At 35.2% G+C, this 27,261-nt stretch overlaps 1 protein-coding gene across 1 annotated transcript in view; it reads left to right on the top strand.

The window, feature by feature from the left end:
* LOC113078499 (xenotropic and polytropic retrovirus receptor 1 homolog) overlaps positions 1-26,965 on the top strand; it is a gene marked incomplete at its 3' end in the record, with an annotated part of 65,871 nt that extends 38,906 nt beyond the window's left edge. The window contains exons 3-15 of the mRNA XM_026250796.1: positions 7,038-7,139; positions 9,916-10,136; positions 11,239-11,388; positions 11,582-11,665; positions 12,694-12,775; positions 12,942-13,129; positions 13,728-13,907; positions 16,690-16,858; positions 17,502-17,696; positions 23,870-24,036; positions 25,030-25,169; positions 25,456-25,677; positions 26,870-26,965. Coding sequence (XP_026106581.1) covers positions 7,038-7,139; positions 9,916-10,136; positions 11,239-11,388; positions 11,582-11,665; positions 12,694-12,775; positions 12,942-13,129; positions 13,728-13,907; positions 16,690-16,858; positions 17,502-17,696; positions 23,870-24,036; positions 25,030-25,169; positions 25,456-25,677; positions 26,870-26,965 — 1,996 coding nt within the window. The remainder of the gene's footprint in view (positions 1-7,037; positions 7,140-9,915; positions 10,137-11,238; positions 11,389-11,581; positions 11,666-12,693; positions 12,776-12,941; positions 13,130-13,727; positions 13,908-16,689; positions 16,859-17,501; positions 17,697-23,869; positions 24,037-25,029; positions 25,170-25,455; positions 25,678-26,869) is intronic.
* Positions 26,966-27,261: the final 296 nt, after the last annotated feature.

The following is a 27,261-nucleotide window of genomic DNA, read 5'->3' as shown; positions in this document are numbered from 1 at the left end:
AAAAACAAACTGCATGACATTTTCCACAAAAATATTAAGCAGTTGTTTTCAACATTGATAACAATAAGAAATGTTTCTTGAGCACCAAATCAGTAGGCCTATGTTAGTTATTTCTTGTGGATCATGTGAAAAGCTAGAGTATTCTCACTTTACAATCACAGAAATACGTTTTAAAACATAAAACAATAATGATATTACACAATATTACTGTTTTTACTGTATCAAAAAATGCAGCCTGGGTGACCATATACTTTAAAAAACATACTCACCCTAAAGTTTTAAGCTATAGCTAGTTAATAAAAAATTGTTCTTTTTAGAGCTCTGTTCTCTGACATTTAGCGGAGATGAGATCCAGCACTTGTGCACAGAGGTGTTAAAATATGCACCCCTGCTAATTCAGAGGACAGAGCTCACCGCTGGGGACGAGATTAATAAGCCTTTTGTTTCATAAGCCTCTTGGCCTGCAGACATGCTGCCTGAAGATAATTGAAAGCTCCGTTCTGCCATTCTCAGAGGTGACATTACCTCTGTAGCGTCACAGTGGAACCCTGACTTTGTAACAAACTTCACATTTGAAAAACACCAGGTGAAATAAGTTTAAATATCGTGCTTATTCCATTTTTGTTCAGGCCTCTGCTGTGAATGCTTGCTGAGGTAGACAATGTTTTCATGTCATGATTAATTCAAGAAACGGCTTACATTTTAAAGATGACTAAATATAGATGTGCTGAAAGCACCTAAAAGTATTGTACTGTGTATTTAAAATTAATATTTTGCACAAGCTTAGATTTTAATTTAACGTGGTGAAATAAAAAACATACTGTGGTTTAGACTAGGGTTTTGATGCTAATTGAGTTTCATACTAAGGTCTTTTTTCTATGTACTTTACTATTTAGTTTTATACAATATCAGATATTTATTATTTTGTAATTTTAAATTGTATTTTAATATTTTTTCCTGTGTATTTAATGTTTTATTAGAAATGTTTTCTTATTCATATGCAATTCATATATTGCATTATTAGTATACCTCTATATTGAATAAATCTGCCAGACAGACATTTCCTCTTATTGTGGACCTAAACTCTTGGCATTTAAAATAAGTATCCGAGTTAAGCAAAGGAGATAAATCTTCAGTGGATGTTTTATCACTGACCTTTCTAGCTTCCTGAGAGTCAGAGAGAGAGAGAGAGAGAGAAAGAAAGAAATCTTCACAGGGCTGTGATGGAGCTGTTTTTAAGGCAGAGCTTGCAGACGTCTGGCCTGTGTCTGACTGTGAGCTGGACTGATAACTCTTCACAGCTGAGATGCTCAGCGGGGTCGGCACACTGCCAGTCTCAGCGTCAGCTTTGCATTCCCACATCAGCTGAAGACAGAGATATTTTAAGACAGATCTCAGAATAAAACAGATCTCTGGCTGAGTCTCTGAATATTTTTGTGTGTGTTATGAGGGATTTTGTGGAGATAAGTAGTCACTCCTTGTTTAGAGATGCATTTGTGGTTATACTAAGTGCTGTTCTCATATTAAATGTTTCCTATTATTCCCTCTCAGATTCTCTCTTAATGTGTCCTTAAATCTGTTCAGTTAGGAAGAATAAGGTCTCCAGTCTTTAATGTTTCCAGATTAATTCTAATGCGATGTTTCCACCCCAGGAACCTCTTACACAATAAATGGAGAACATCCTGTCTGTACTGTTCTCTTAACAGACTCCAGACTGTAGAGTCGCCCAAATCACCCAAATTATCTTTGCTTGTTTACAAGCGTTTACTGTGAAGTCACATTCTTGTGGAATGACTCTGTGTTGATCTGTCAGTATGAAGACATGGAGCAGATCTTCCCATCTGATATCCTGAGATAAACAGTCGGGAGGATGAAAACAAAGTTTACACTGAAATAGTTGTGCACTTTGAAGCTTATTATTTTTAGGGCTCCTGTGATGCAGTTTGAAAGATTTAGGTCAAACTGTGGAATCACGAATGCCTTAATTGTAGCTTTTCTCTCAGTGGTTTGAGAATGAATTGGAATGTCTCATTATAGAAGTTTAAAAGTGGATTGTTCTAAATAAACAGTTTAAAATAGTTTTTTGGGATTGTTGGGAACACAATTTCAGAACCATGGACAGCTCATGTATCTTCTAATGAGTGCTTTCAAATGAAGCCAGGAAAATATGTTTGTTAAATTCACTAGCCATTCCTGAACTCAGAAATGTTGAATTAATTCAATGATTTTTCTAAGGTGTAAAATTAACACTCCCCAAGAACAAAAAAGTTTCTTTTTTATCTCTTTTTTCTTTCTTTTTTTCCCTTCTCCCCCTTTATTGTTGAATTCTGAATTAACTAACATTTGAAATGTTAAAATATTTTCAACCTTGGATTCACCAATTAATTTTGTTAAACAGTGGAACTCCCTTCTTTTTCAATTTAGCTTTTTGTTAAGACACATCATTTGTCTTTTTGTTCTATAATAAGATTAAATTAAGACAAACTGACAAGACAAACTTTGCTGTCATCCATTCAAAGCTGCTGAAAATTCCACTATTTTAGGATGAGTAAAGTTTATATCTCCTCTTCTGCAATACTCAGCTGTTTTATTGAACATATTTTGAGATCAAAACAAATCTGTAGTTCTATTATGTGTCACACCACAGGATATTATGTCACACACAACAACAGATTGGTGGTTATTACAGGAGAAAGAAAGTTTAATTTTAAAACAAACATCAACATGTTTTTTAAACAAAACAAAATCATATTCATGAACAAAATTAAATCGCAGTAAGTGTTACTGAAACTCTTCTAGCACCCTGTTGCATGCGCAGCACAGCTAAATATGATTCAAACTATATTCATTAAGTTGTAAATTATTTAAACTATATGGCTGCCCTTTTTAAGGCATCATTTTGATTCTATTTACTTTCTGCATCGTTCTCTTAGGATCTCCTCCCTTCTAGTGGATCCCTGTTCATTTTCTGTCTATATTTCCGTGTCCTCTCTTTTCCACTAATTTATCTCCTTTAAAGTTTTTATTTTATTTATATATATATATATATATATATATATATATATATATTAGAGAGATTTCTTGAAAATATGCACTACTATTATAAAACCATAACTGTTTTAAATAATACTTTGTGAATATAATGCCCACTGAACTGCTGGGCAATGAAAAAAAATTATAACAATATAATTTTCCTTGATTAAAATTTAAATAATAGTAATGTGATAAAACAGTTACAGTAATTGTCACAATATAATTTTCCTCAGTTCAAATTAAAACTATATATATAAAATATATATAAAATATGTGAATAAGAGAAAACCACCCAAATCTTATACTTGGGCTAAATTTAGAAGTGAACAGGAACTAGTAGACACTTGCTAAATGTATCTTGTCAGAATGACATGTTCAGCTGAATATTTCATTGTGTCATTTTTGTGAACCAACTCAGTGGCAGCGTCATGTTTCTGACCTGCTCGGATTTCATTCCTCACCATCCATTTCACATCCCATCTGTGTCATCCACCCCGCTTCCTAATGCATTCGCCGGGTCTGGATGCTGCCGGGAAACCCTCCCCACCCCCTCCCCCTACCCTACAGAAACCAAGATTTACACTCTCAATGTGCTGCACAGCTCTCTGATGAATGAGTCTAGACTGAGACCTCTGAGAGATTCTCCCTCATGCTTACTTTGCTTTTATACAGGACACATTATTTACACGGACACTTGATGTGCATTGCTAATCATCTCCAGACTATAGAAGCTTCCTGATTGGTTGAGCTAATTGTGGCTTGAGGCACAAGAGCGCTGATGGAGAGACTGGGGCAGCTTTGAGGGTTTTCCTTCATCTCAGAGGATCTGGTTGAACTTAGCAAGGGGGCAGGGGGGCGAACGGATGGATGGAAGAGGCTTTTATGTGCTGCGTTTCATGTTTTCACTTTGTGTCTCTTTCCCAGCATGCATCATTCCTGCTTAACAGGTTCTGCTGCTCGGCTGTCCTCCTGCAATCCCACCCACACACTTCAGCCTTTTAATAGAGCGTGCCAGCGAGAGCAAATAATCACCCTCTCTAACTTACTCGGGATGATGGGTCCTCGTAAAAACCTCCAACAGCAGAGTATTTTCTGTGCCTCTTTATTGCCGCCAGGCGAACAGTTTAATTCAACTGCGATGATTGAGATCGTTGTGTAGATGGGAGATAAGGGACTCGCACCCATGTTTTCAACAGTGCGATAATACAAACAGCAAGACGAAGGTGATAAACCACATTGAGGCAGTTAAATGGATTGTAAAATGAGAGGTCATACAGCTGTCGTTCGAGGAATCCCTGCTTGCCAAGCAATGCGCTATGCTGTAAAACATGCTCAATTGAAATTGCCAGTCCTGCATTGTAATCCTGGTGGGAAAGAATTGGGAAAGAAAAAAAATGTTTAGCTGTTTATTCTGAAAGAATAGACCGATGAATCCTCTACCTGCAGGGCTTTTTGGGTAAAACAATGCACAGTTTGATCCCTTAATCCATGGGCACAGTTAGGTCTGGCAAATCTAGGCACCCAGAGGGAAAATGTTATATTCATGTGAGCCTGCCAGGATAGAGTATGATCGAGAGAGAAATAATCCCAGAAAAGAAAAAGTGTGTTCGTTGCTTTATGGGATTTATGTGCAGGATTGAACGGATAGCAAAGCTCCTTAGTCAGGAAAAGTGTGCTGTGTCAGGGTTCTGTGCTTCACTTTCTAAATTAAAGCATAAACTTAGTTGTGTACAAATACGATACAGTCTCAGTTTGAGATTTAACCCTGTAAAGACTGACATATGAAATATTTGGCCAGAAAATATATATATATATTTTTTTTAACTTTAGTTGACCTTTAGACAAAGTCTAAAAGACATTTTGAGTATCATGAATATCATGAAATATCAGGATTATGTTTTTGATTTTTAGTACTTTTAGTATTATGTAGGAGAATATAGACTCTTACTCAAGAAGGAAAAAACATTTTTTGTATGCATTTTGGTGCAGTTAGGGTTAGTGGTGCTGTTATTTATATGGTAAGATGTAATTCTGATAGCTTGTAATGTAAATCGAGATCTTTATAACCATATAACAGACCACAAGCGTAAAATGCACATAAATATCATAGTTTATTGATTAAAGCTCTGGGGTTAATATTGTTGAGGGCAAAACATAATGCAGTGCAATACATGAATGATTGAGGTATGTTAAAATAACCGTTCCAAAAGCTAGATTTTTTGTATTTAAACATTTTTCTTAAAAATGCTGTATATTCTCTTGAAATATTAATAACAATATAAAAGTTATTCATATGTTGATATTTGTGTATCAAATATGATACAGTATGTCTTATAGGGCTGACATCCATCAACAATCTGAATGATATTAAAAGGATAGTTCACTCACCCAAAAAACTCACCCTCATGTCGTTTCAAACCCGTAAGACCTTTGTTCATTTGAGCAAAAATGTTGATATTTATGTTGATGTTGATAGCTCTCTAGACCTCCATAGACAGCAACGTAACTGACACGTTCAAGGCTCAGAAAGGTAGTAAGGGGATTGTTCAACTTTGATTTCTTTAATACTGAAAAACACACACTGAACCTTTAGTGTTTGCATGCATGTTTTTTGGTCTGGTCTCTTGCTGAAATCATGTTCTTTTGTGTCCGGGTCATGAAACAGCCATAAAGCCATTGTAAGGCTAACGAGGGCTCTCGCGGTGAACAGCAGGAAGACACCACTTAAGACATCACACAGAGCTTCCTCTGTTACCGTGACAACCCAGACCTAATGAGTAGGCATGCTTTTATTGTAACAAGCTGTGCTATTTGTTTCAATTTTCTTGCCGAGGTGACATGAAATTGTATTTATGACTTATTTAGTGTATGTAACGAGATGTATTTGTAGCATTCAGTGGGAAATTGATCTTTATCCATATGGATTTGATTGAATTGTTGATGTTATCTGATATTATTTATCCCACACAACCTTGGTATCATCAGAAGAAAAGACAGGTAGATGAGTAACATGCATTAAAATGATTTCATGTAGTTTTTAAGGCTAAACAATAAATCAGACATCTGATTTATCATGAACACAGGTTATATGGTGAACTTGCATGTTGTGTTGTAGTTGTATGTGGGTTTAATGTGTCATTTAGGGAAACTGTTCCCTATACATCACACACAGAGATGGAAGGGGTCAGAGGTCTTCCTGGGTCATTATGTCTCTCTCTTTGTTGTCAACATGTGTAGATTCTTCAAAAGTCATACCATATGCTCTTAAAAAAGAACCTTTGGAAAAGTATTGCACATAGTAATACATTATTTGAGCTCCATTTGTTAATGTTAAGTTGGAAAATATGGTTTTGTTAGCAAATATATAAATTGTAACCTAGTGATATTTTACATTGTCTTCTTATTGAAATACAATTAACTGTGTATTATATTTTCCAGTGTTTGTGTTTTAATTGCTTTGTTGGGCCATAATAGTAATGCCAATTTCAACAAACCATACTGATGGATTAAATCCACTGAACCGATGTGTAACCACAGGACCAACAAACGTGGCAATATTTGGTGCATGGTCTGCAAGTTATGCATGTCTGTATAAACTTAAGTAGATGGGAGCAGTTGTATCTGATTGATATCTTTTTGTAATAGACGCTAAAAGCTTTTACCTGACTGGGTTATTTATAGAGAGAGACAACTTTGACAGCCAAATGCCTCAGGCATCCTTCCTTTACTGAAGTCAGCAGAGCAGAAGAGAGAGACAGCTGCACTGTAAAACATGTTTAAACATCAAACATTTATCTCAACTTACATTTTAACATATTACATTTGAAATCTGGAATGTAGATTTGTTGTTTGAAGCTCAGAGAACTGGCTTTGAGGAGTGAATATAAAGGATGGAGGCTGTGAATGTTGATGTGGATTTTGGGACAAGGTCTGAAAGGATTAGTGCTCAATGCTGAATATGCAAATGAACACAGATTTACATCTTTGTGTTTTGTCTCTTTCAGTCACAGATGAAGACACCGTCAAACGATACTATGCCAAGTTTGAGGAGAAGTTCTTTCAGACGTGTGAAAAGGAGCTTTCCAAGATCAACACATTCTATTCAGGTATTGTTTCCCTGCATGTCTTCAAAAATATTGAAGAAAAAAAATGGCAAGTAACTGGTTACATGTAATCTGGATTATGTAATCAGATTTCTAAAATTAAGTACCTATAATAGGATTAAATTAAGATAAACTGACAAGACAAATTTTGCTGTCATACATTCAAAACTGCTGAAAATTCCACTATTTTAGGATGAGTGATGTTTATATCTCCTCTTCTGCAATACTGTAATAAGTATTTGCTGTCACTTCTGTTTAATTTAATGCGGTCCTGTTGAATAAAATTATTATTGCAATTTAATTTAAAAATCTTAATGGCTCCAAAACTGAGTTTATGTAATAAGCACTTACATCTTCCCACAAAAATAAACTACACATATCCTTAATCAGTCTTACAATATCTTTTTTGAGGATTAAAAGAGAGCTTTGATGAGCATTAAATCATTCATAGTTAACTTTTAATAATCGTAACTGTTTGGCTACCAGCATTGCTTTCTTTTTGTAACTCATAAATAGCGCGAGTGGAAACAATCTTTACTGTGTGGTTGAACTGCAGTGCACCGCTAAATGCCAAAAAGGGATTCCCTGTGCATGAGGTCTGGCTGTACAGCACTATTTGGAAACCTGATGTAATAAGTACTGCCTGCTGTAGTCATTTTGACATGCATAAAGGGCAATAGACTATGTTTGTACTGATAATATATGCACACTGCAACATAAGCTGTGTTGTTGCTTTGACTTCAGGGTAGAAGGAATGTTTGAGCTCTACTGCCTTTAGTGGCTGGTTAGGGGATGGCACGACAAACAAGAACTTTAAAGAATAAGATTAATGGTTTTTTTGCACATTGATGCATTGTTGTATTGCATTGAGGATCTAACTCATTTCTACTCAATTCTACATCTAAATAAAATCTCAGAATGAGCGGAGACAAATGTATCAGCTTTAATTCTGAAACAAAGAAGCTGATGCCCATTAATAATTTAACATAAAAAGAAAGCATCAATAGGTTTAGTTTTTTTATATTTCAGTTGCCACTGAAAAATCATTCACTCCCTCAGTGCTGCAGGTTTGACAAACAGACAAAAATAAACTCTAATCGAGTTGCCCAGCCAAAGAAAGCTGCCAAGTCCATTAGGCTGGAAAAATCTCTGACCCCATTCTTTTATTTGGATATTTGTCATGTCATGGATGTTTTTTTCCACAAGGACAATATAAGATAAAATAAAGTTTAATTTGCTCAAAAATAGAGTTAGATAAAACAAAAAAGGAACAGTATTCAAACATAAACATTAGTTTAGTTATTCAGCTCTGCAGATAATGTTGTCCATGCACAGGTCAGATTTGAAGGTTTATTTAGTGAAATGCAAGGCGTTATCATATGTGCTGGCCTTTAGTACTGAAATCTATATAAGGATGGCAGCCACTGTTAGTGCACTATAACTAATTCTGTCTGGTTGACCCAGACTGTGTTACGGCAGAGACCCCTGCCACCCCCCTGAGTGGTCCTGAATTAACAACATAGCTTCTAAACCTTGAGAGCATACAGTCTTTGTCCCAGTGGAGGAGATCTGCTAAGCACATAAAATCTTAGCACCATCTTAACCATGTTCAGCCTGCAGAAGCACAGACCTTAGACAGGCTATTATAGCTGACTGGACACTATATTTACACTGATGTGCAGTCTATTCAATATGTTGTTTTTACAAGATCAAATCTTTGTCAAGTTCAATGCTTTCCAAACATACATTTTACGTTTTCATTTTATGTGTTGTTTGTTTGCAAATTCTGCTTGTAAGCTATTTAAAACTTGTAAGCTAGACCGTTTCTCTAACTGACGAACATCTTTACGAATTAAATTTTTTTAAAAATGTTTTGCCATGAATGCATTTTTTATGTTTATGAATTTATTCCTCTCTTGGAATTACCTGTAAGAAAAACATTTACCATTTAATGGTCAAATATTACATTCAAATATATGAAAATGTAAAATGACAAATACTATTTTAAAAATAACTAATATTAAATGTATATTTTAAATATATTTAATTAATATAAAACATAAGTTTATGTATTATGAAAATAAATATAAAATAAATTAACATTTATAAAAATGTTACAAAATGTATTTAATGGTATTTAAATATATAGTTAAATAAATAATTTTTTTAAAATATTTTTTTAAACTATAGTCATAATATGGTTTTGAGATAATTGGGTAATCATTGCCTTGGGAACAAAGTGTGGCAGTTATCTGCCTCACTCCAGTTTTCATCTCGGACTTCTCAGGGCCTTACTAAGGGTTATAACACATACGCCAACAGGACTCCTAGTATTTACATGTCTGATGAACATAATATCCCATTTCCTTCCTCTGAAAGTGAGATGGGTTAGCAGGGTCCTGTTCACCAAACTGCGCTGGGATGCAGGCCAGCGTGGATAATGCTGTCTAAGATATCACCCTTCCAGGAAGAGGCTCATCTCTAACAGGAAATCTGTCTGCTTTACTTTCCAGTTGATGGGTAGAATGAGGGATTTATTTGTCATGTAAAATGGATTCTGGTGCATTTCATTGCTGGGTTGTAAGCCAAGCAGGCTTTATGTCTCTCAGTAGATGTAGTCGGATAATTTTTAATACATTTAAGATACAAGTTTTCCATTCTGGTGTACAACCAGGCTTTTTGTTTTCCACGTTCTCTCAAAGACCGTAAATCAAGTAAAGTGGTAATTGTCCATAAAACTGAATTATTAATGTTGTCTTCTCTTCTTGGATCTTCTCAGAGAAACTGGCTGAGGCACAGCGCCGCTTTGCAACTTTGCAGAATGAGCTGCAGACGTCTCTGGATGCCCAGCGGGAGAGCAATGCTCCAGGGCTCCGCAGTCGCCGCAAAACAGTGTTGCCTTTGTCCAACAAAGAGCGCAACAAACATCGCAACATCAAAGACCTGCAGCTGGCCTTCAGCGAGTTCTACCTCAGCCTCATCCTCCTGCAGAACTACCAGGTCTGAAGTTTGTCATGGTTTTTGTTTTTGTTGTTTGTCTTCTCTTGTCAATGTTGTCAAGAGGAACTTGGGTTTCTTGACCTTTCTGCTGTTTCTTTTTGTAAATGCTTATTTAATTAATTATTAGCTTTTCATCAATTCAGAAACCAGTTTCCTTTAAAAAACCCTGATCTAAATATTGATATTCAAATTCTTGAAACATGTTTCATAGATATATATAAAATTTTTACTATGGATGTTCATTTCGGCTGATTTTCCCGACCGACATCCATTACTTGCTATTCGAACGTTATCCGTTAACTGATTAGATTCGAATAATAAATTATAATTAAATAGAAATTATTATCACACACTTGCAGCACTTCTAAGAACAGAGAAAAACAGAACAAAGTAACAAAATAATAAAAAAATAGGCGTACTCTAAATATTTACAATTAAATAATTAACATTAAGACGATGAAACGAAAACACACTGAATTCTATGCACATTAAAGAACGAGTCTTTTTTTTCCTGTCAGAAACAAAAATAAATAGCAGGCCTACCTCAGTGCACAATGTGTCTATATATAGTTTATATATACAGTATATATATTAAAAAAGTAGCCTAAAATGTCAATGTGCTGTGTGGATAGTCTGGAATAGAGCTCTGCGTGGAACTTTTTCGTAATGCTGTTTCCACTGAATTTCTGACCATTACTGTCCGTTCCCGCAAAGTGTGTGTGTCGCTCCCACGATTTGTGGCAACTTCCACATACATTGTTATATTGCTTATAATTTGATTGAAATCGCTTTTGAATGTGCGCTCCCTGTTAATTTTTACTTACGATTTCAAATTCACATATTGGTCAGTTGTTTTACTTTCGGTTAACGTTTTAACGGTTAATAGGAGCATTCCTAATTTTTACATTTAAATGGATGAGTTAGACTGGATGGTAAAGAAAAAGCATTCAACAGGCATCCACTACACATCTAAACACTATACATGTTATGTATTTTATTGCATGAGTTTTTTATTTCATTATTTTATTTCATTATTCTAAATAGCAGAAATAAAGACGTGAATTCTTATTTGCATATACTGATTTACCCTAATCACATACAGAATCTGAACTTCACTGGATTCCGTAAGATCCTGAAGAAACATGACAAGATTCTGGACACGCAGCGTGGAGCTGATTGGCGTGTGGCTCATGTGGAGGTGGCTCCATTCTACACCTGTAAGAAGATCACACAGCTCATCTCTGAGACCGAGGTAGACTGCCTGGCTCCGCATTTGGACTTCTGACTTCCTGCTCATATCATGATCTAATTGTATTGGTGTTAGTAGCTGCTGAAACTGATAAATGATGCTTAAAACCATAGAGCACATTAGAACAAAGTGGAATTGAGGGCAGAAATGACTAAACTAGAGAATGGTGTCTGACCTTTGACCCTTGTGTGCCCAGGCTCTGGTGACCACAGAGCTGGAAGGAGGTGACCGTCAGAAGGCCATGAAGAGACTGAGAGTCCCACCTCTTGGAGCAGCACAGGTGAGAAAGAAACTCTTGATAGTACATGCAGACGCACACACACATACACGCATGGAGCAATTGTGTTAATTAACCTTTATTTTTGGAAGAATCAAAGTTATTTTATATACTGAAGTGACTTTTAATAAAGTGCGTGTAGTTTGTTTTTATGATTATTTTACTGATAAAAACAAAATACTAAGGCAAAATCCATGCAGAAATATAGAAGAATAACATGATAGCAAACAGCCAATGAAAAACATTAAACATATCTGCAGTGTCTTTTCATGCAGTACTTTTAGTTCTAGGTCAATAAGAGTAAGTACTTAGGAACTACATAATGTAAAAAGCAGCGTGGGTGGAGAGATACACCTGTGCTTGGAACATCATGTACAGTACCTTTTACCTTTTCATAGAGAGAATGTATATGTCTCTCTTTCCTTTGGATAAGACAAATATTTAAAAAATTGTGCTTGTAGAATAAATAAAAAAATGAGTGCTGTCACAAGAATAATCACGATTAATTGCATTCAAAATAAGTTTTTGTTAACATACTATATGTATGTGTACTGTTGCACACTTATGTATATATAAATGCTCACACATACAGTATATATTTTGAAAATATTATATACATTTAAATTATTTTATATTATATATAAATATATTATAAATGTAGCATGTTTTTCTTAAATATATACATGCATGTGTTTGCATTTATATATACATAATAAATATACACAGTACTCACACATATATCATGTAAACAAATACTTTTCTTTTGGATGCGATTAATTGTAATGTATTGTAATAACTATTCTTATTAAATTCAAAACTTCAAAAGTTGTAGTGACTAAAATAGGCTCTTTTTTTAACAATTACCCATGTGCAAGTGCAAATGCTAATGCAAATAAATTTTATTCAATGTAGGAGTGTTTTGTAATAGAAAAGTTACACGGAAATGTGTTTTGTTTGTTTTCATGAATATAGTTGGGTGAATATTGTCGAATAACAATGATTTGCAGTGATTTAAATGTGCTTTTTCTCAGCCTGCACCTGCCTGGACCACCTTTCGTGTGGGACTTTATTGTGGGGTCTTCATTGTCCTGGCTGTCTCCTTCGTCCTTACTGGTACAGTTTTTTAACCTTGTTTCACACGTAGTCCATGTACATCTTGCTACACACATTAATGTATAAATTCGAGCATTTCTGCAGATATACCCCTCATTTATGATAGAACAGTGCAGTAATTTATACAGCCTTGTTGATAACTGTTTGTCCGATCCTTTCCCCTCAGGTGCTTTTTTCATTCGTAATCAGAACATCTGGCCACTGGTACGCATCTACCGTGGTGGTTTCCTGTTGATTCAATTTCTCTTCCTCTTGGGCATTAACACTTATGGTTGGAGGCAGGCGGGTGTCAATCATGTGCTGATCTTTGAGCTGAACCCTCGAAACAATCTTTCACATCAACATCTGTTTGAGGTGAGACACGTTACGTAGAAGGGAACTTTATAGGAAGACTTGTATATATGCTGCCTTTTAAAATTTGGGGTCTGTTAGATTTTTTGTTGTTTTGTTTTTTTAAAGGAGTGCTCACAAAGGCTGCATCTATTTAATGAAAAATCCAGTAAGGAACTGTAGTATTGTGAAATATTATTATAAATTTAAAAAGCTTTCTATTTTAATATATTTTAATGGAATTTATTTCTGTAATGTAAACTGAATTTTCAATGGTCATTGTCACATGGTCCTTCAAAAATCATGTGTGCTGCTAAATATGTTGTTAAAACTGATATATCTCTTTTCAGAATTGGTTGATGAATAGACAGTTTTTTTTAAATCTTTTGTCGCATTATAAATGTTTTACTGCCGGTTTGGATCTATTTAATGCATCCTTGCTGAATAAAACTTCAGTTTCTAAAAAACTATTGTATAGCTATAAGGACATTGTATTCTGACGGATAAAATATTAGGAAAGGGAAAAAGTGAAGGGAAAACTTTCCAGGTTTTGAAAATCAGAAAGAATAATAATGCATCTGGATGTTGACTTTGGTCTTTTTGTCCCTTTCTTTTGCTGTAGATCGCTGGGTTTTTGGGGGTGTTGTGGTGTCTCAGCATCCTATCCTGTCTGTTTGCGGACTACACTTGGGTCCCTATGCAGGCGAACCCCCTGATCCTCTACGGCTTTATGGTGCTCTTCCTCATCAACCCTTTCAAAACTGCTTACTACAAATCCCGTTTCTGGCTCATCAAACTTCTGGTGAGAGACAAAACCATTACGTTTGATAAAAATACAGCTTCTATAGCCACAATTTTTTTTTTATGATAAATAGTGAAAAACCTTTTACGCCAAAATAATTTTGGCGGCAATGGCTATTGCATGCTTTTAATTGACTCCTAACATACAGTTATGCAACACCCGTATTTTATGATCCAATCAGTTCCAGATAGATTTAAAAAGTCATTAAATATCCTGTTTAACTTGTGTCAGATTACAAGTAAAGTGGTTATAAACAGCATTTGCAATCATCATATCCTGTCTTGTTTAAGACGATAAAATGTTAATGTTTCCACTGGAATTACTTTGCTAATAGCAAAACCACCTGTTCAAACACATTTCTAACAAATTCAGTTAAATTAGCGAAGAGCTAATTGGCTAATTTCAATGCTCAAACAGATTCATTTATTTCTACATACCTTCTCTTTCTGTTTTTATTAGTTTTATAATAGTAGTAACTGTTTTCCCCTTGGCCTTTGTGAAAAAAAGATAATGTGTGCATGTAGTCTGTAATATTTTTTTCATATATATTTTTTTCTTGTATGCTTGTATTTTTTTCTTAAATGCAAGGGTGCATTTATCTGATCAAAAATACAGTAAAATAATATCAAATATTATTAAAATTTAAAGTAACAGTTTTCTCCTTTAATATAAATGAAAATTTAATTTATTTCTGTGATGGCAAAGCTTAATTTTCAGCAGATATTACTCCAGTCTTCAGTGTCCTGCAGAAAGAATTCAAATATGCTAATTTGGCAATCAAGAAACATTTCTTTTCTTTTTTTGAAAAAAGCTGAGCTGCTTTATATATATATATATATATATATATATATATATATATATATATATATATATATATATATATATATATATATATAATTGTATTGATTTATTATTTTATTTTTTTGCATAAAACATATTAGATTATTTGATGAATAGAAAGTTCTAAATATCAGCATTTATTAGTAAATATATCTTTTGTGACATCATAAAGGTCTTTACTCTCACTTTTTTCCAGTTTAATGATCCTTGCTGAATAGAAGTATCTATTTAAAAAATATATTACTGACCCCAAACTGTCTGTACAGAGTGTTTCAGTGAGGTCTTTGCGCATACATGTGTGTGATTATGTGTGTGTCTCTGTGTGAGGCACGGAGCAGTGAGGTGAAGGAATATAGATTGCTGCTCTCTCTCTTCGGATGTGAAGACTGTGCCTGTGCAATCATTATTGGGATGGAGTCATCAGCAGCCGCCTGCCTCTGTCTCACTGCCCTCCCCACATCTAATTGACCTAGACTGGAGCCTTATTCCTTGGAGCACACACAGGCACACACACACTTCCTGTAGATTAAAGCCGACACGTACTGATGGCCAAACAGTGGGTGGCTTTCCTCCAAGAGCTCAAACGTGCTGTCACACTCAAGCTGTGCATCGCACATGCAGCTGTAACCTTGAGATGTTCCTCACGTTTAGTCCTGTATGTTTAAAAGCATTTTGTGGACCGCATTCACCTGTTTCATCAGGTAAAAATAACTGATCAGAGTTTGTGTAGGGAGAAATCGATTTTCACTGGCATTTGAGACTCAAGAGCATGATGGCAGAGATTGGTGTAGTGTCGCTGGGAAATGTCAGCAGTTGCCTGAAGGCTGAGAGAGGTAAAATTTCATTTCATAGGGTAGTGTGATTTAGCCACAAAAAAAACAATGTGACTCAAGGGCAATATAGGTAACTCACCTAAGTTAGCATGGATCCTGTATGTATAATATATATAGTGTATATTATATACTATATATAGTATATACTATACTATATATAGTATATATTTTTTGTTATATATTATTTTATTTATTATAAATATATTGTTTATTTTTCATCACATCATTTTTATTCAATTGTTTTTGTTGTCTTATTATGTCATTTTTATTATTTATTTTTATATGTACAGTACATATGATTTATTTATTTATTAAAAGTATATTTATTTTTTTCACATTATTTCATTTCTTTTATTAGTTTAATTGTGTTATTTGTTTATTTACATATCTTATTTTATAATTGGTCAAAATTCTATTTGCATGCATATAAAAAGTTAATCTTTGTTTTTATTTTTGATTAGTAAACCCGTATTAGTTTACTAATTTTTTTTACATTTTTCAACCTTTTAGTATTTCAATTATTAATAATATTTTCTACATTTGAAGGCAAAGCAGCTGGGACTGTTTACTCTGAAGTCACACATGGGAAAAAATACTTCATTCAATAATTCATGATCTATATCCAAATAACTTAATTTGACATTGCATAAAACCTATTTTAAAATGGTTTCTAACATTAAAAATGGTTATTATTACTTTTCTCATATGCATTTCTCAATCACAGGCAGCTGTGTATGATGAAATAAATAGTCATGTGACAAACATGATGCACAGTTTGTTAGATGATAGGTGCAACACATCCAACCCCATCATTACTTATACACAGTTAAAGCTGGTTTATTGGTGAGGTCAAAGACCTGATGATAGCAGAGGATCAGCCAATAAAAACCCCATTGATTTGCTTTTAGCCAGCTGAGTTCTCATTAAGGGTTTTGCTCGCTGTCTTATAGAGTTAACCCTGCCTCAGGGATAAGCTGTTATGTACATAACCTCATATTAAGAGAAAAAACACCAGTGATGATTTCTCCTGTTTATTATTGTCCTCAGTGATTACCTTAAGCACTGTATACAGTATAAATATTTCAACTTCATATTTTCTGTGTTTGTAGTTCCGTGTGTTCACCGCCCCGTTCCACCGCGTGGAGTTTGCAGACTTCTGGCTGGCAGATCAACTCAATTCTCTGGTCATTGTGCTGTCAGATCTGGAGTACCTGGTCTGTTACTACAGCATGGAGCTGCAGTGGGGAGATCGCAGCGGCTTACTGCCCTCCACATATGGTAATTGATTCAGAACGAAGCCATCCTTTATTGTGCTGGTTCAAGTTTTGACTGTCTGTGCCATTCATGTTGAACACTCCTAATTTCAGCATTAGATGTAATGGCAGATGAATGGCCGGTTATGATTAGTTGCTCTTGCACATGAATTAAGATTATACTGGCAGTGTCAACACAGACAGGAGTTCTTCAGGTTCAGTGGAGTTTATCTTGTGAAATGGACCAGGAAATTCACAGCAGCAGTTGCTGTCTAATGGTGCAGAAATGTCACACCAGCTCAGAAATAAGTATATTGAGAAAGAAGAGGAGGGAAAGTGTGTGAGCAAGGCAAAGAGAGAGTAACAGAATGTGAGCAACAGAGCTCAACAATACAGTCTGGTCAAGTTATCAGTAGTTTCCGTATTTACATATTTTTGTATATGAAATATATTTCAGGTTATCAAAACTAAATGCATAAGATTTCAAATAACAATTCTAATTGTTAAGTCCTGTGCTATTTTATAATTATCATTTGATTTGTAGAAATGCATATAAAAAAATAAGGTTTTATGTTTGTATACTTTATATACTTTAACATTACTACAATATTGAGAGTACAGTCTTGGAAATATTCCTGTGCATTCATAATTGTCTCCTTCTACATAAGGCGATGAAAGGTGTAACAGCTATTCTTATGGAGTTCGGGCCATCATCCACTGTCTGCCTGCCTGGCTGCGGTTTGTTCAGTGTCTGCGACGTTACCGTGACACCAAGAGGGCCTTCCCTCACCTGGTGAATGCTGGGAAATACTCCACCACCTTCTTTGTGGTCACATTTGCAGCCCTCTACAGAACTCATAAAGGTAAAAACAAACAAACTGAAATTAATTACAAATAATGTAACCTGTACATTCACTTATTAAAGCATGTTACAGTTGTTATAATCAGCTTGACAAACAACAGTATGAAAAGTCTGTGCCAAGTTTGGTGAATGTAGTTTAAAGGTATAGTTCACCCAAAAAATTAAGATTTTGTCATTAATTACTCACCCTTATGTAGTTCGAAACCTGTAAGACATTCGTTCCTCTTTGGAAGACAAATTAAGATGTTTTTATGAAATCTGAGAGCTTTTGACCCTGCTTAGAAGGCAATGCAACTACCACATTCAAGGCCCAGAATGGTAGCAATGTCATCATTAAAATAGTCCATGTGACATCAGTGATTCAACCGCAGTTTTATGAAGCTACAAGAATAATTTTTTTGTGCAAAGAAAACAAAAATAAAGACTTAATTCAACGATTTCTTCTCTTCCGTGTCAGTCTCCACTACCCTTCTCAACAGTACCACAACACAACGCAAACGCCTGTCTGAAGATTTCAACAGAGGAGGCAATTTTTTGCCTAGGCTATTTTTTTTTTATTTATTTTTTTGCCTAAATCTAGCTGTCAGATTTAATCAAAATATCTTAATTTGTGTTCCAAAGATGAACAAAAGACTTATGGGTTTGGAACGACATGAGGGAGAGTAATTAATGACAAAATTTACGGTTTGAAGGTACTATCCCTTTAAAGCAGATTAAAGAAAATCTAGAAGTTTCATCTTTTTGCTTTTATACCCTAGCACTGACGGATGTAAAATGTTCAGTACAAAGAGAGCACCTGGGTGCCATTGTTTGCCTACAGATACAGATGAATGGGCAACAAAAGCATGTTTTGAGAAAAGCAGAGAAAGAAAAAATGACCCTGAGCCTGTCCTTGTCTGTTAGATTCTTGATTTATATAGCAAGTTGTATGTTAGAGATGAATTGCACAAAAACTGGGACATTTTTATAACATAAAAAGAGCTATAGAAAACCGGTTGGCATTACATTTATGCATTTAAAAAAGACCTGCATGCTTTATAAAAACTAATTTGTCAGCAAACACCACAAAACACCCAAAACCTAGTACAACCCACCAAATATTTATACCATGGTTAATGGAAACACAGGATCAAGCTATTAATTAATTATTTAAAATGTGCCTTCTGTAGTTTTATAAGTGCTAACTTCATGTACGAACCGAAAGGAGCAGTTTTCAGCACAATATGAATGAAGCACAGTTTTTTAAGTGTGCATGAGCCATTCCTATCGCGAAGCTGATGGTAAAATGTGTGTACTATTTGAATTTATTGAGAAATTGCCACTTAAAAATGCTATAACATTCTACAGTTAAGAACCATGGTACATTTTCATAAGAGCAAGTGTAAGGGTTCTAATGATGGCCTTCGCATAGTCCAAGAGATGGCATGAATTAAATCATTAAGAGCCTGACGAACTGTTAGGGAGAAAGAAATAAACAATATCAACATAAGAAGATGTTAAGTTAGATTGACTTTCCCATGGCAAATTGAATTAGAACATTCTATCAAACTATAGCCTAAGTGCCTAAATAATATAAAATACATTATATATCCTATGTAAACAAGTATTGTTAACTAGGCTGTTACTTTATTGCAGTTATGTTATCAACCAACATGCGTGTGTGAATAATAGCACAAAAATAACATAAGCAAACCAACAAATAAATAAACATTATGAGGGAACATGACCTGAGACTCCACCAAAACAGTGCAAAACAGAATGCATTCAATCACAGTAATAATCCTGCGTTTGGTTCATATGAACTCTTAAAGAGTTTAAAAGCATGCCATTAAGTTTCCAGACATATCCCACGTCTCTATCTACAATTACCCTCTGAATATTCTGCCACTGAAATCCATCTGCTGCTCAAACATGTCTGTTTCACTCTCTTATCAAACAGTCAGCTTCCATGCTTTTCAGTATCTCTTCAGAAAGACAATTTCAGCCAAAATCGATCTCGAAGCACTCGGCTAAGCTGTTTCATCCATTTCATTATTTATTTTCCAGTTTTTTTCCCTTAAATGTCAGTTTAAATATCAAGCATGGGTGCATTTTGCTCTAGACTTCAGTGTGTATGAGAAACATCTCTGTATCAGTGATATAGATGAAGTCTGGACCTCAGCCCAGAGCATCTGCCTCATATGACTAAAAGAGGCCTCATCTAACCTTGCCACGCATTTGATGCATTCATTAGGATCCGCTCGAGACGTTCCTGGCAGAGAGCCTGTTTAATATATGAATTCATCAGAAATCACCTCCATCATTTGTGCCCTGATTGAAACTGATGTTCGCTCTAGTAAGCTGCCCGGATAAATGAGTCTGTGGATTCAATTTATTTTAGTTTTCATGTAAGCAAATCCCAAAGGAATGCAACATGTCTGAGCAAAAGTAATGTTTAAATTAACATAGTCATGAGCCAAACAGATGTGTGGGATTGAGAATAGTGGTAGAGATGAATAGCATCACTGTTTCCCCATGTGGAGAGTGGCTTAGTGATAAAAATCTAGATTTGAAACCTAACTTTAATTATTGAAGTTAAATGTGTTACTCACCCTGCATCTTGGCATTATGAACACAAGTTTTGCATTGGTAAGTGGTTCTTATCCATCAGTAACCCCATTACACCTGCTTTCATGTTTAACTGCTCTGTTTCATTGTAGAACTGATTGCAGAAATGGTAGAGAGTCAATATCCTCAAAGATTTTATTTAAACTTTAATGAGAAATGTCGATTTGAGCTTAAACTCAGCTGAAGAACTCGGTGACATCCAACAAGACAGAGCAAAATGCAAACAACGATGCTATGTGAACACTAACAAACGATTAAAGGGGAGAGAAAATATGAAGTGAGATAGTGAAAAAGAAAAGAGGAAATGAAGAAAAATTGCCTATCCAGAGGAGGTTGAGCTGTAATTGCCTGCCTGTGGCGAGACAGAACAGTGTGAGTGTATCGCTAGAATAATGATGAAGCTCTGAAGCACTAAACTATGATTGGATTTTTTTTCTCTCTCACTCCTATATCAGACCTGGATCTTTGATCAAAACAAGCATTTTAGAGGAGAGCTATAGAGATGTGTACATGGACAGGTGTTTATCTTCTCTGATGGCTTCATTAGACTGTTTTAAACTGTTTCCTGTGGACCACATGTACCCAGGAATACATATGGACAAGATTGATAATGCAGGAATGCACATCACAGCTTGATTTTTAACTTCACTGTTTTAATGTTGACCCCCAGCATGGGCATAAATATTAGAGTTTAGGACAGATTAACATTTATGGTCAGTATTGGTTTGGATTGAAAAAAAAAAATTCAATGATGCTGTTTTTATTCTATTCATTTGTTGTTTTTTTCATTTCTTTTGTCATGTAGCCATCACGTGGTCAGGTGCAGAGACTGACACATTCTGTTCCCCATTCTGTACTCTATTACCGAAGACACTTGAAAGCTGTCAGTGTTGAAAGGATGAAAAAAATTTATTGTGCGTCCGAGCACTCAGAGGGATGTTGAGAGGGATTTGTGGTCCTCTGGGAAATGGGTTTGGGTCACCGTGGTTCATGTTTACATAAATCTGCCATTGTATTAATGAGAGAAACCCAAAGTTCAGTGTGACCAGTAGTGGTCGGCTGATATGGGTTTTTTAATGGCCGATGCTGATATCTAAAGAGTAGGGTGGCAGATGGCCTGTATTTAAATATAATGATGACAAATTTGATCAAATATTTAATAGAATATTCACTTAATTTTCACTGAATCATTGAAAACAGAAATGTGTATTATAAGTTGACAAGGAGTCTGGAATTGATACAATAAGTAATAACACATAAATAACACTTCTGTTTATTGGCCTAATTTGCAGTTATTGATGAATGTTGCTAAGCTCAATTTGGCCGTAATTTGCATATCCATTTGATATATATCCAAATGTCTTATTGAAAGAAAAAATATAATGGGCCAAATATTTTCGTGAACATTACTGTTAAAAAATTAGAGGTTGGTTGGTCTTTTATGCTCACAGTGGCTGCATTTATCTGATCAGAAATACAGTAAAAATCTAATAAATATAGTAAACACCATGTGTAACAATGCAGTTTAAACTTTAACTTTTAACCTTACTTTTCGATGAATATTCAAATGAACTGTTGTGCCGCTTAATATTTTTGTTGGGACCACCATACTTTTTTTTTTTTCAGAAACAAAACAGCAATTATATAAAATAGAGGCTTGCTGAATGAATGAATGAATGAATTAATGTGTGTGTGTGTGTGCGCGTGCGTGTGTGTGTGCGTGTGTGTGTGTGTGTGTGTATGTGTGTGTATATATATATATATATATATATATATATATATATATATATATATATATATATATATATTACTGACTAATGACTCCAAACATTAGAATGGTATAGATAATCACTTAAATTTACTTTCATAGTATTTTATTTGTCATAAAATATTAGTGAAGGTTACAAGCACCATAAAATTCTGAATTACTTTAGCTATTTTTGCCCCTGTACCTTAAGACTTTTAAAGGTAAATGCCTTAGTTTTTGTAGGTGATCTAATTTTGGTAAGGTTGAACAAAAGGTTTTGTCAAAGTGCAATAATAATGATCTGTCATTCATGTGTATTAAATAGAGAAATATCTTGCATTGTAAAGTGTGAAACAATAGACTGAAAATCAGCCCAAGCTTCTCCAGATTGCCTCTGGCCTGAGTGAAGAGATTAGACTAGCATTGCACTCTTAAAGGCTCTCATGGGGTGAACATCTGGATTTTCGGGTAATCTCAGGACACCATATTCAACATGGGCACTCGTAGATCAGGCTGAAATAGGATGGACATGGCTATTATGTGTTCCGGCGAAGAATGTCCTCCGCTGGTTTCCTGGTGCCTGGATGGCAGCGTGTGAGAGGCTTTATTAAGACTGATGGGCCTATTCCAGATTCAGCCCGTCTGCTGTCTGAGGCCTAAGAGATTTAACCATTCACTCACCTGAGACCTGCACTTTTCCACTATCTTCTAAATGTCTCGCCCCCTATTAACTTAAGCTGATGCTCTAATATTGTACTGCAGGATGCCTCTTACTCTTATATTTCAGCTCTGCCTACTCTGTTTTTGTATTGGATTGCCCTTGTGCAAAATGGATATCGTCTGGCATGGTTCCATATGTTCTCCCATGCCTCATCATCAATACTAGCTGCTAATTTCATTTCCCATACAGCTTTTATCCTCTGCCTTTCAACAGATTATATGCAGCTACTCCTGGGTTATTTATGTTTAAGGGATGTATTATTGGTAATATTGGTCTTAGTTGCAGCAAAAATAGCTGCTGATCAAATTACATGTAGTTATATACTTGTTATAAATGAGAGTAAGGAGTTAGAATAGTAAGATTTATATGTGATGTATTAATTTTGTAAAAGAGTAATGTAAAAATGCCTGGATATACTCTGTTGTTCAGAAGGTTTGTAAGATTTGTTGATGTTTTTGAAAGAAAGTATTTTATGCTCTCTAAGGTTTCATTTATATGATCCAAAATATACTGTCACCACAATACATTGTCATGCATCTATCTGATCAGAAATGTAAAAATATTTTAAAGCAGTTAAAAAAAATTACTGTTTTCTATGTTCATATATTTTAAATGTAATGTATTCATTTAATGGCAAAGCTGGATTTTTAGCATTCGTTTTTAGCCTTCAGTGTCAAATAATCCTTTAGAAATGCATCTAATATGCTTATTTCAGTTTGCAAGAAACTGCATTATTATATGCATATGCAGCAAAGGTTAAAAATAGTACAGGCTAATTAGATGTTATTCTTTATCAAAATAGTTTTATTGTTCTAGTAGTAACTTTAATTAAAGGTGGCAAAGCATTTTAGTCATTGTATTGTTTTAATAATATAAACACCTTGTTATATTACAATGTCATTTGACATTGAATGATCTTTCAGTGTCCTGGATGAAAAACCATAGACACAATGGCATTAGTACTGCAAACACTGGTCTCAAACAAAAACAAAATATGTAATATCTTGAATCCAACTTATGTTTGAAGTGTAGATGGATGGTAAACCGTCTCCCTCTAGTGGACATAGTGGTGATGTAAAATTCACTTCCTCCGTTTCAGATCAGAAACACAATGATGCTGAGGTGTTTTTCTACATGCTGATCCTGTCTTCAGTCGTCAGTTCACTCTACACACTGATCTGGGATCTGAAGATGGACTGGGGTCTTTTTGACCGCAATGCAGGCGAGAATACCTTCCTGAGAGAGGAGATTGTTTACCCACATAAAGTAAGATATGGCAGAAAATAATAATACAAACTTAATGCACCATATGGAATGTCAAAACATATTGTAAAATGTGTTGCGTAATGGTCAAAAATCTGCTCTGCTGAGCACAAAGTAGGTTCAAACCTTCCGAGGAGCAAAGCAAAATAATCCTTCTTAACAGTTGGTTTGCTGCCCTTAAAGGCATACTCCACCCCAAAATAAAAATGTTGTCATTAATCACTTACCCCCGTGTCATTCCAAATCTGTAAAACCTTTGTTTGTCTTCGGAACACAGTTTAAGATATTTTGGATGAAAACCGGGAGGCTTGTGACTTGTGCCATCAGTGGTTCAACCATAATGTTATGATGTGACGAGAATACTTTTTGTACATGAAGAAAGCAATAATAATGACTTTATTCAACAATTATTTTGTCAACAGTCTCCTGTGTTTTTTGTTTTTTTCAAATCAAAGCATAAATACACATAGAAACAGCGCATCCTTGTGTCGCGGCTGACACAGAAGAGCTTAGGCAGTTTGAGTGATGTGGAGAGACACAGAGGACACCGCTGACAGGAATTGTTGAATAAAGTCATTATTTTTGTTCTTTGTGTACAAAAAGTATTCTTGTCACTTCATAACGTTACGGTTGAGCCACTGATGGCAGATGGACTATTCTGACGATGTCTTTCATACTTTTCTGAACCTTGACAGTGTAATTTATTTTGCTGTCAATGGGACAGTCACAAGCCTCCCGGTTTTCATCCAAAATATCTTAAATTGTATTCTGAAGACGAACAAAGCTTTTACAGGTTTGTAATGACATGGGGGTAAGTGATTGATTACAAAATGTTCATTTTGGGGTGGAGTATCCCTTTAAACTGGTTTAGTTGGTGCCCAAAACCAGTTGAAGCCCAGCAGACCAGCTTAGGTTGGTTTAAGATGTTTTCATTTTCAGCAGAGATATTTATCTGTCACCACCAGTTGTCATGATGTCACTTCCTCTTCCTCTTAGGCCTACTACTACTGTGCCATTATTGAAGATGTGATCCTGCGCTTCGCCTGGACACTGCAGATCTCTCTGACTTCCATGACTGCCATTCCTTCCATCGAGGACATCGTGGTCACCATTTTAGCTCCTCTGGAAGTGTTTAGGTGAGATGATTGTGTGAAACAGGGATTCCCAAATTTTTATCAGCCCAGTCCCTTTGAGCTAAAAAAAGTTACCCCTCAGAATTTCAGTAATTTAACAACACATCCACATTTGTTGTTTTCTGTTGTTGGCTAATGGTCACATGACATGCGGTAAAGAAATAAAATGTTTATTTTATTTTACATTTTTCTGATTTGAGTAATTATTAGTTTTTCATGGATTCACAAAGCCCCTCCAGCTCCCTCACAAAGCCCATTTTTTGAAACTCTTATTTTTTTCTCCCTGTAGACGTTTCGTGTGGAACTTCTTCCGTCTTGAGAATGAGCATTTGAATAACTGCGGTGAGTTCCGAGCGGTGCGGGACATCTCAGTGGCTCCTCTAAACGCTGATGACCAGACCCTGCTGGAGCAGATGATGGACCAGGAGGATGGAGTCCGGAACAGGCAGGGCAAAAAGAGCTGGAAACGGAGCTACAGCCTGTCCTTACGACGTCCCCTGCTATCCTCACAGTAAGAGATTTGTATATTAGATGTTATTTTATATTTAGATTTTTATATTGTATATATCATACATATTAAACAGAGTTATAAGTATAACCTGTATACATCCTGTATATAATTCATATTCAATAAAATTACTGACAAGACTTCAAAAACTTTCATAAACAACTCATTAATAAACATGTAATCCAATTCACTGCAAAAATGTTCAAAATAAAAAACGAATTGATTTTATTCAAGTTAAAAAAATATTATTGAACTCTACCAATAATCCAATACACTGAAAGAAAAAAAGTATTTAAAGCTGCAGTTGGTAACTTTTGACACTCTAGCGGTTAATAAACAGAACTGCTTGCTCTTGCGGAAGAACATCGTAGCTGGAACTACTTCTCTCTGTTTATGTCTATGAAGAATCACAAAGCTACTGGGTTACTCCGCCGCGGTACCCCCCGAAGCAATCTAAATAGTCTGAATATAAACACTTATTATAGGTGCACCCTAGTGATTCAGGACAAGCCAAAAACACGGTTTGGAAAATGGATTCATGGTGTACTCGCTTATTATATACATTTTTTTACATTTTGAACACAAACAAAGTTACAGACCGCAGCTCTGATTGGTTGATTTCTTACCGGGAGCGGTCCGTAACTGCAAATGGCAATAGGACCACTGGGAGGAGCCAGAGGAGCTTGATTTTTTTCACAGATTATCTGTCTCATATTCTACTGTCAGGACATAATGACAGGTCTAACAAATATGTAAAAATATATTTTTACAAAAGTTACCTACTGCAGCTTTAAGTAAAAAATAAATATTATTTAACATCAATAATACAATGAACTAAGAAAAAGGTAACAATTTAAAACTAATTGATTTTATTCAAGTTTTAATATTTAACATCACCAAATTAGACCTATATAAATGCCATTTGTTACACACACACTCTTTAAAAAAAATTATGGTGTAAAAAATTGATCTATTATATAATAGTTACTATATTTTTCTAATATGTTTATTTGTGCTAAAGAAACATTTCTTATTTTTATCAAAAACAGTTGTGGAAGCCCATGACCATTAACCCTTTTTTCCTGATAGTTCAAAAGAACGATATTTATTTGATATGACATTTTGGCAAAACCAAAATCTTCAAACATCTGAAGTCGCTAAGTGGCATATTAATACATATGTGTTTTTCTGACAGGTCTAGAAAGATACTAAGGTGCTCATTGAGGATACGGATGATGAGGCCTTCAGCTGAAACCCAGATCTCGCTGTCACGCCGCTGTCTCTGCTTTCTGTTTGGTTCCTCACAGAGCTGCCTCAACACACCTGACCCCAAACACACACAGATACAAAAATATATATACACACTCTCTCTTTTCAGCACTCAGCAAACCATACAACGACAGAGCAGTGGACAGAGTTAAGCACAAAAACAGCCGTGAGACATATCAGGACACAACAGTGACATCGCACAAAACACTAACACACACATACAACAAGTATACACACGCACGGAAAGCCAAGTGTGGAGTTTTCCTCAAGGTACTTTTTTTATTAGACTTTGTCATTTTGTTCTTCTATATTGATACT

Source organism: Carassius auratus, unplaced genomic scaffold (genome assembly GCF_003368295.1).
Source record: "Carassius auratus strain Wakin unplaced genomic scaffold, ASM336829v1 scaf_tig00025840, whole genome shotgun sequence".
Classification (NCBI taxonomy): Eukaryota; Metazoa; Chordata; class Actinopteri; order Cypriniformes; family Cyprinidae; genus Carassius; species Carassius auratus.
This window is presented reverse-complemented; position numbering and strand designations above follow the sequence as displayed.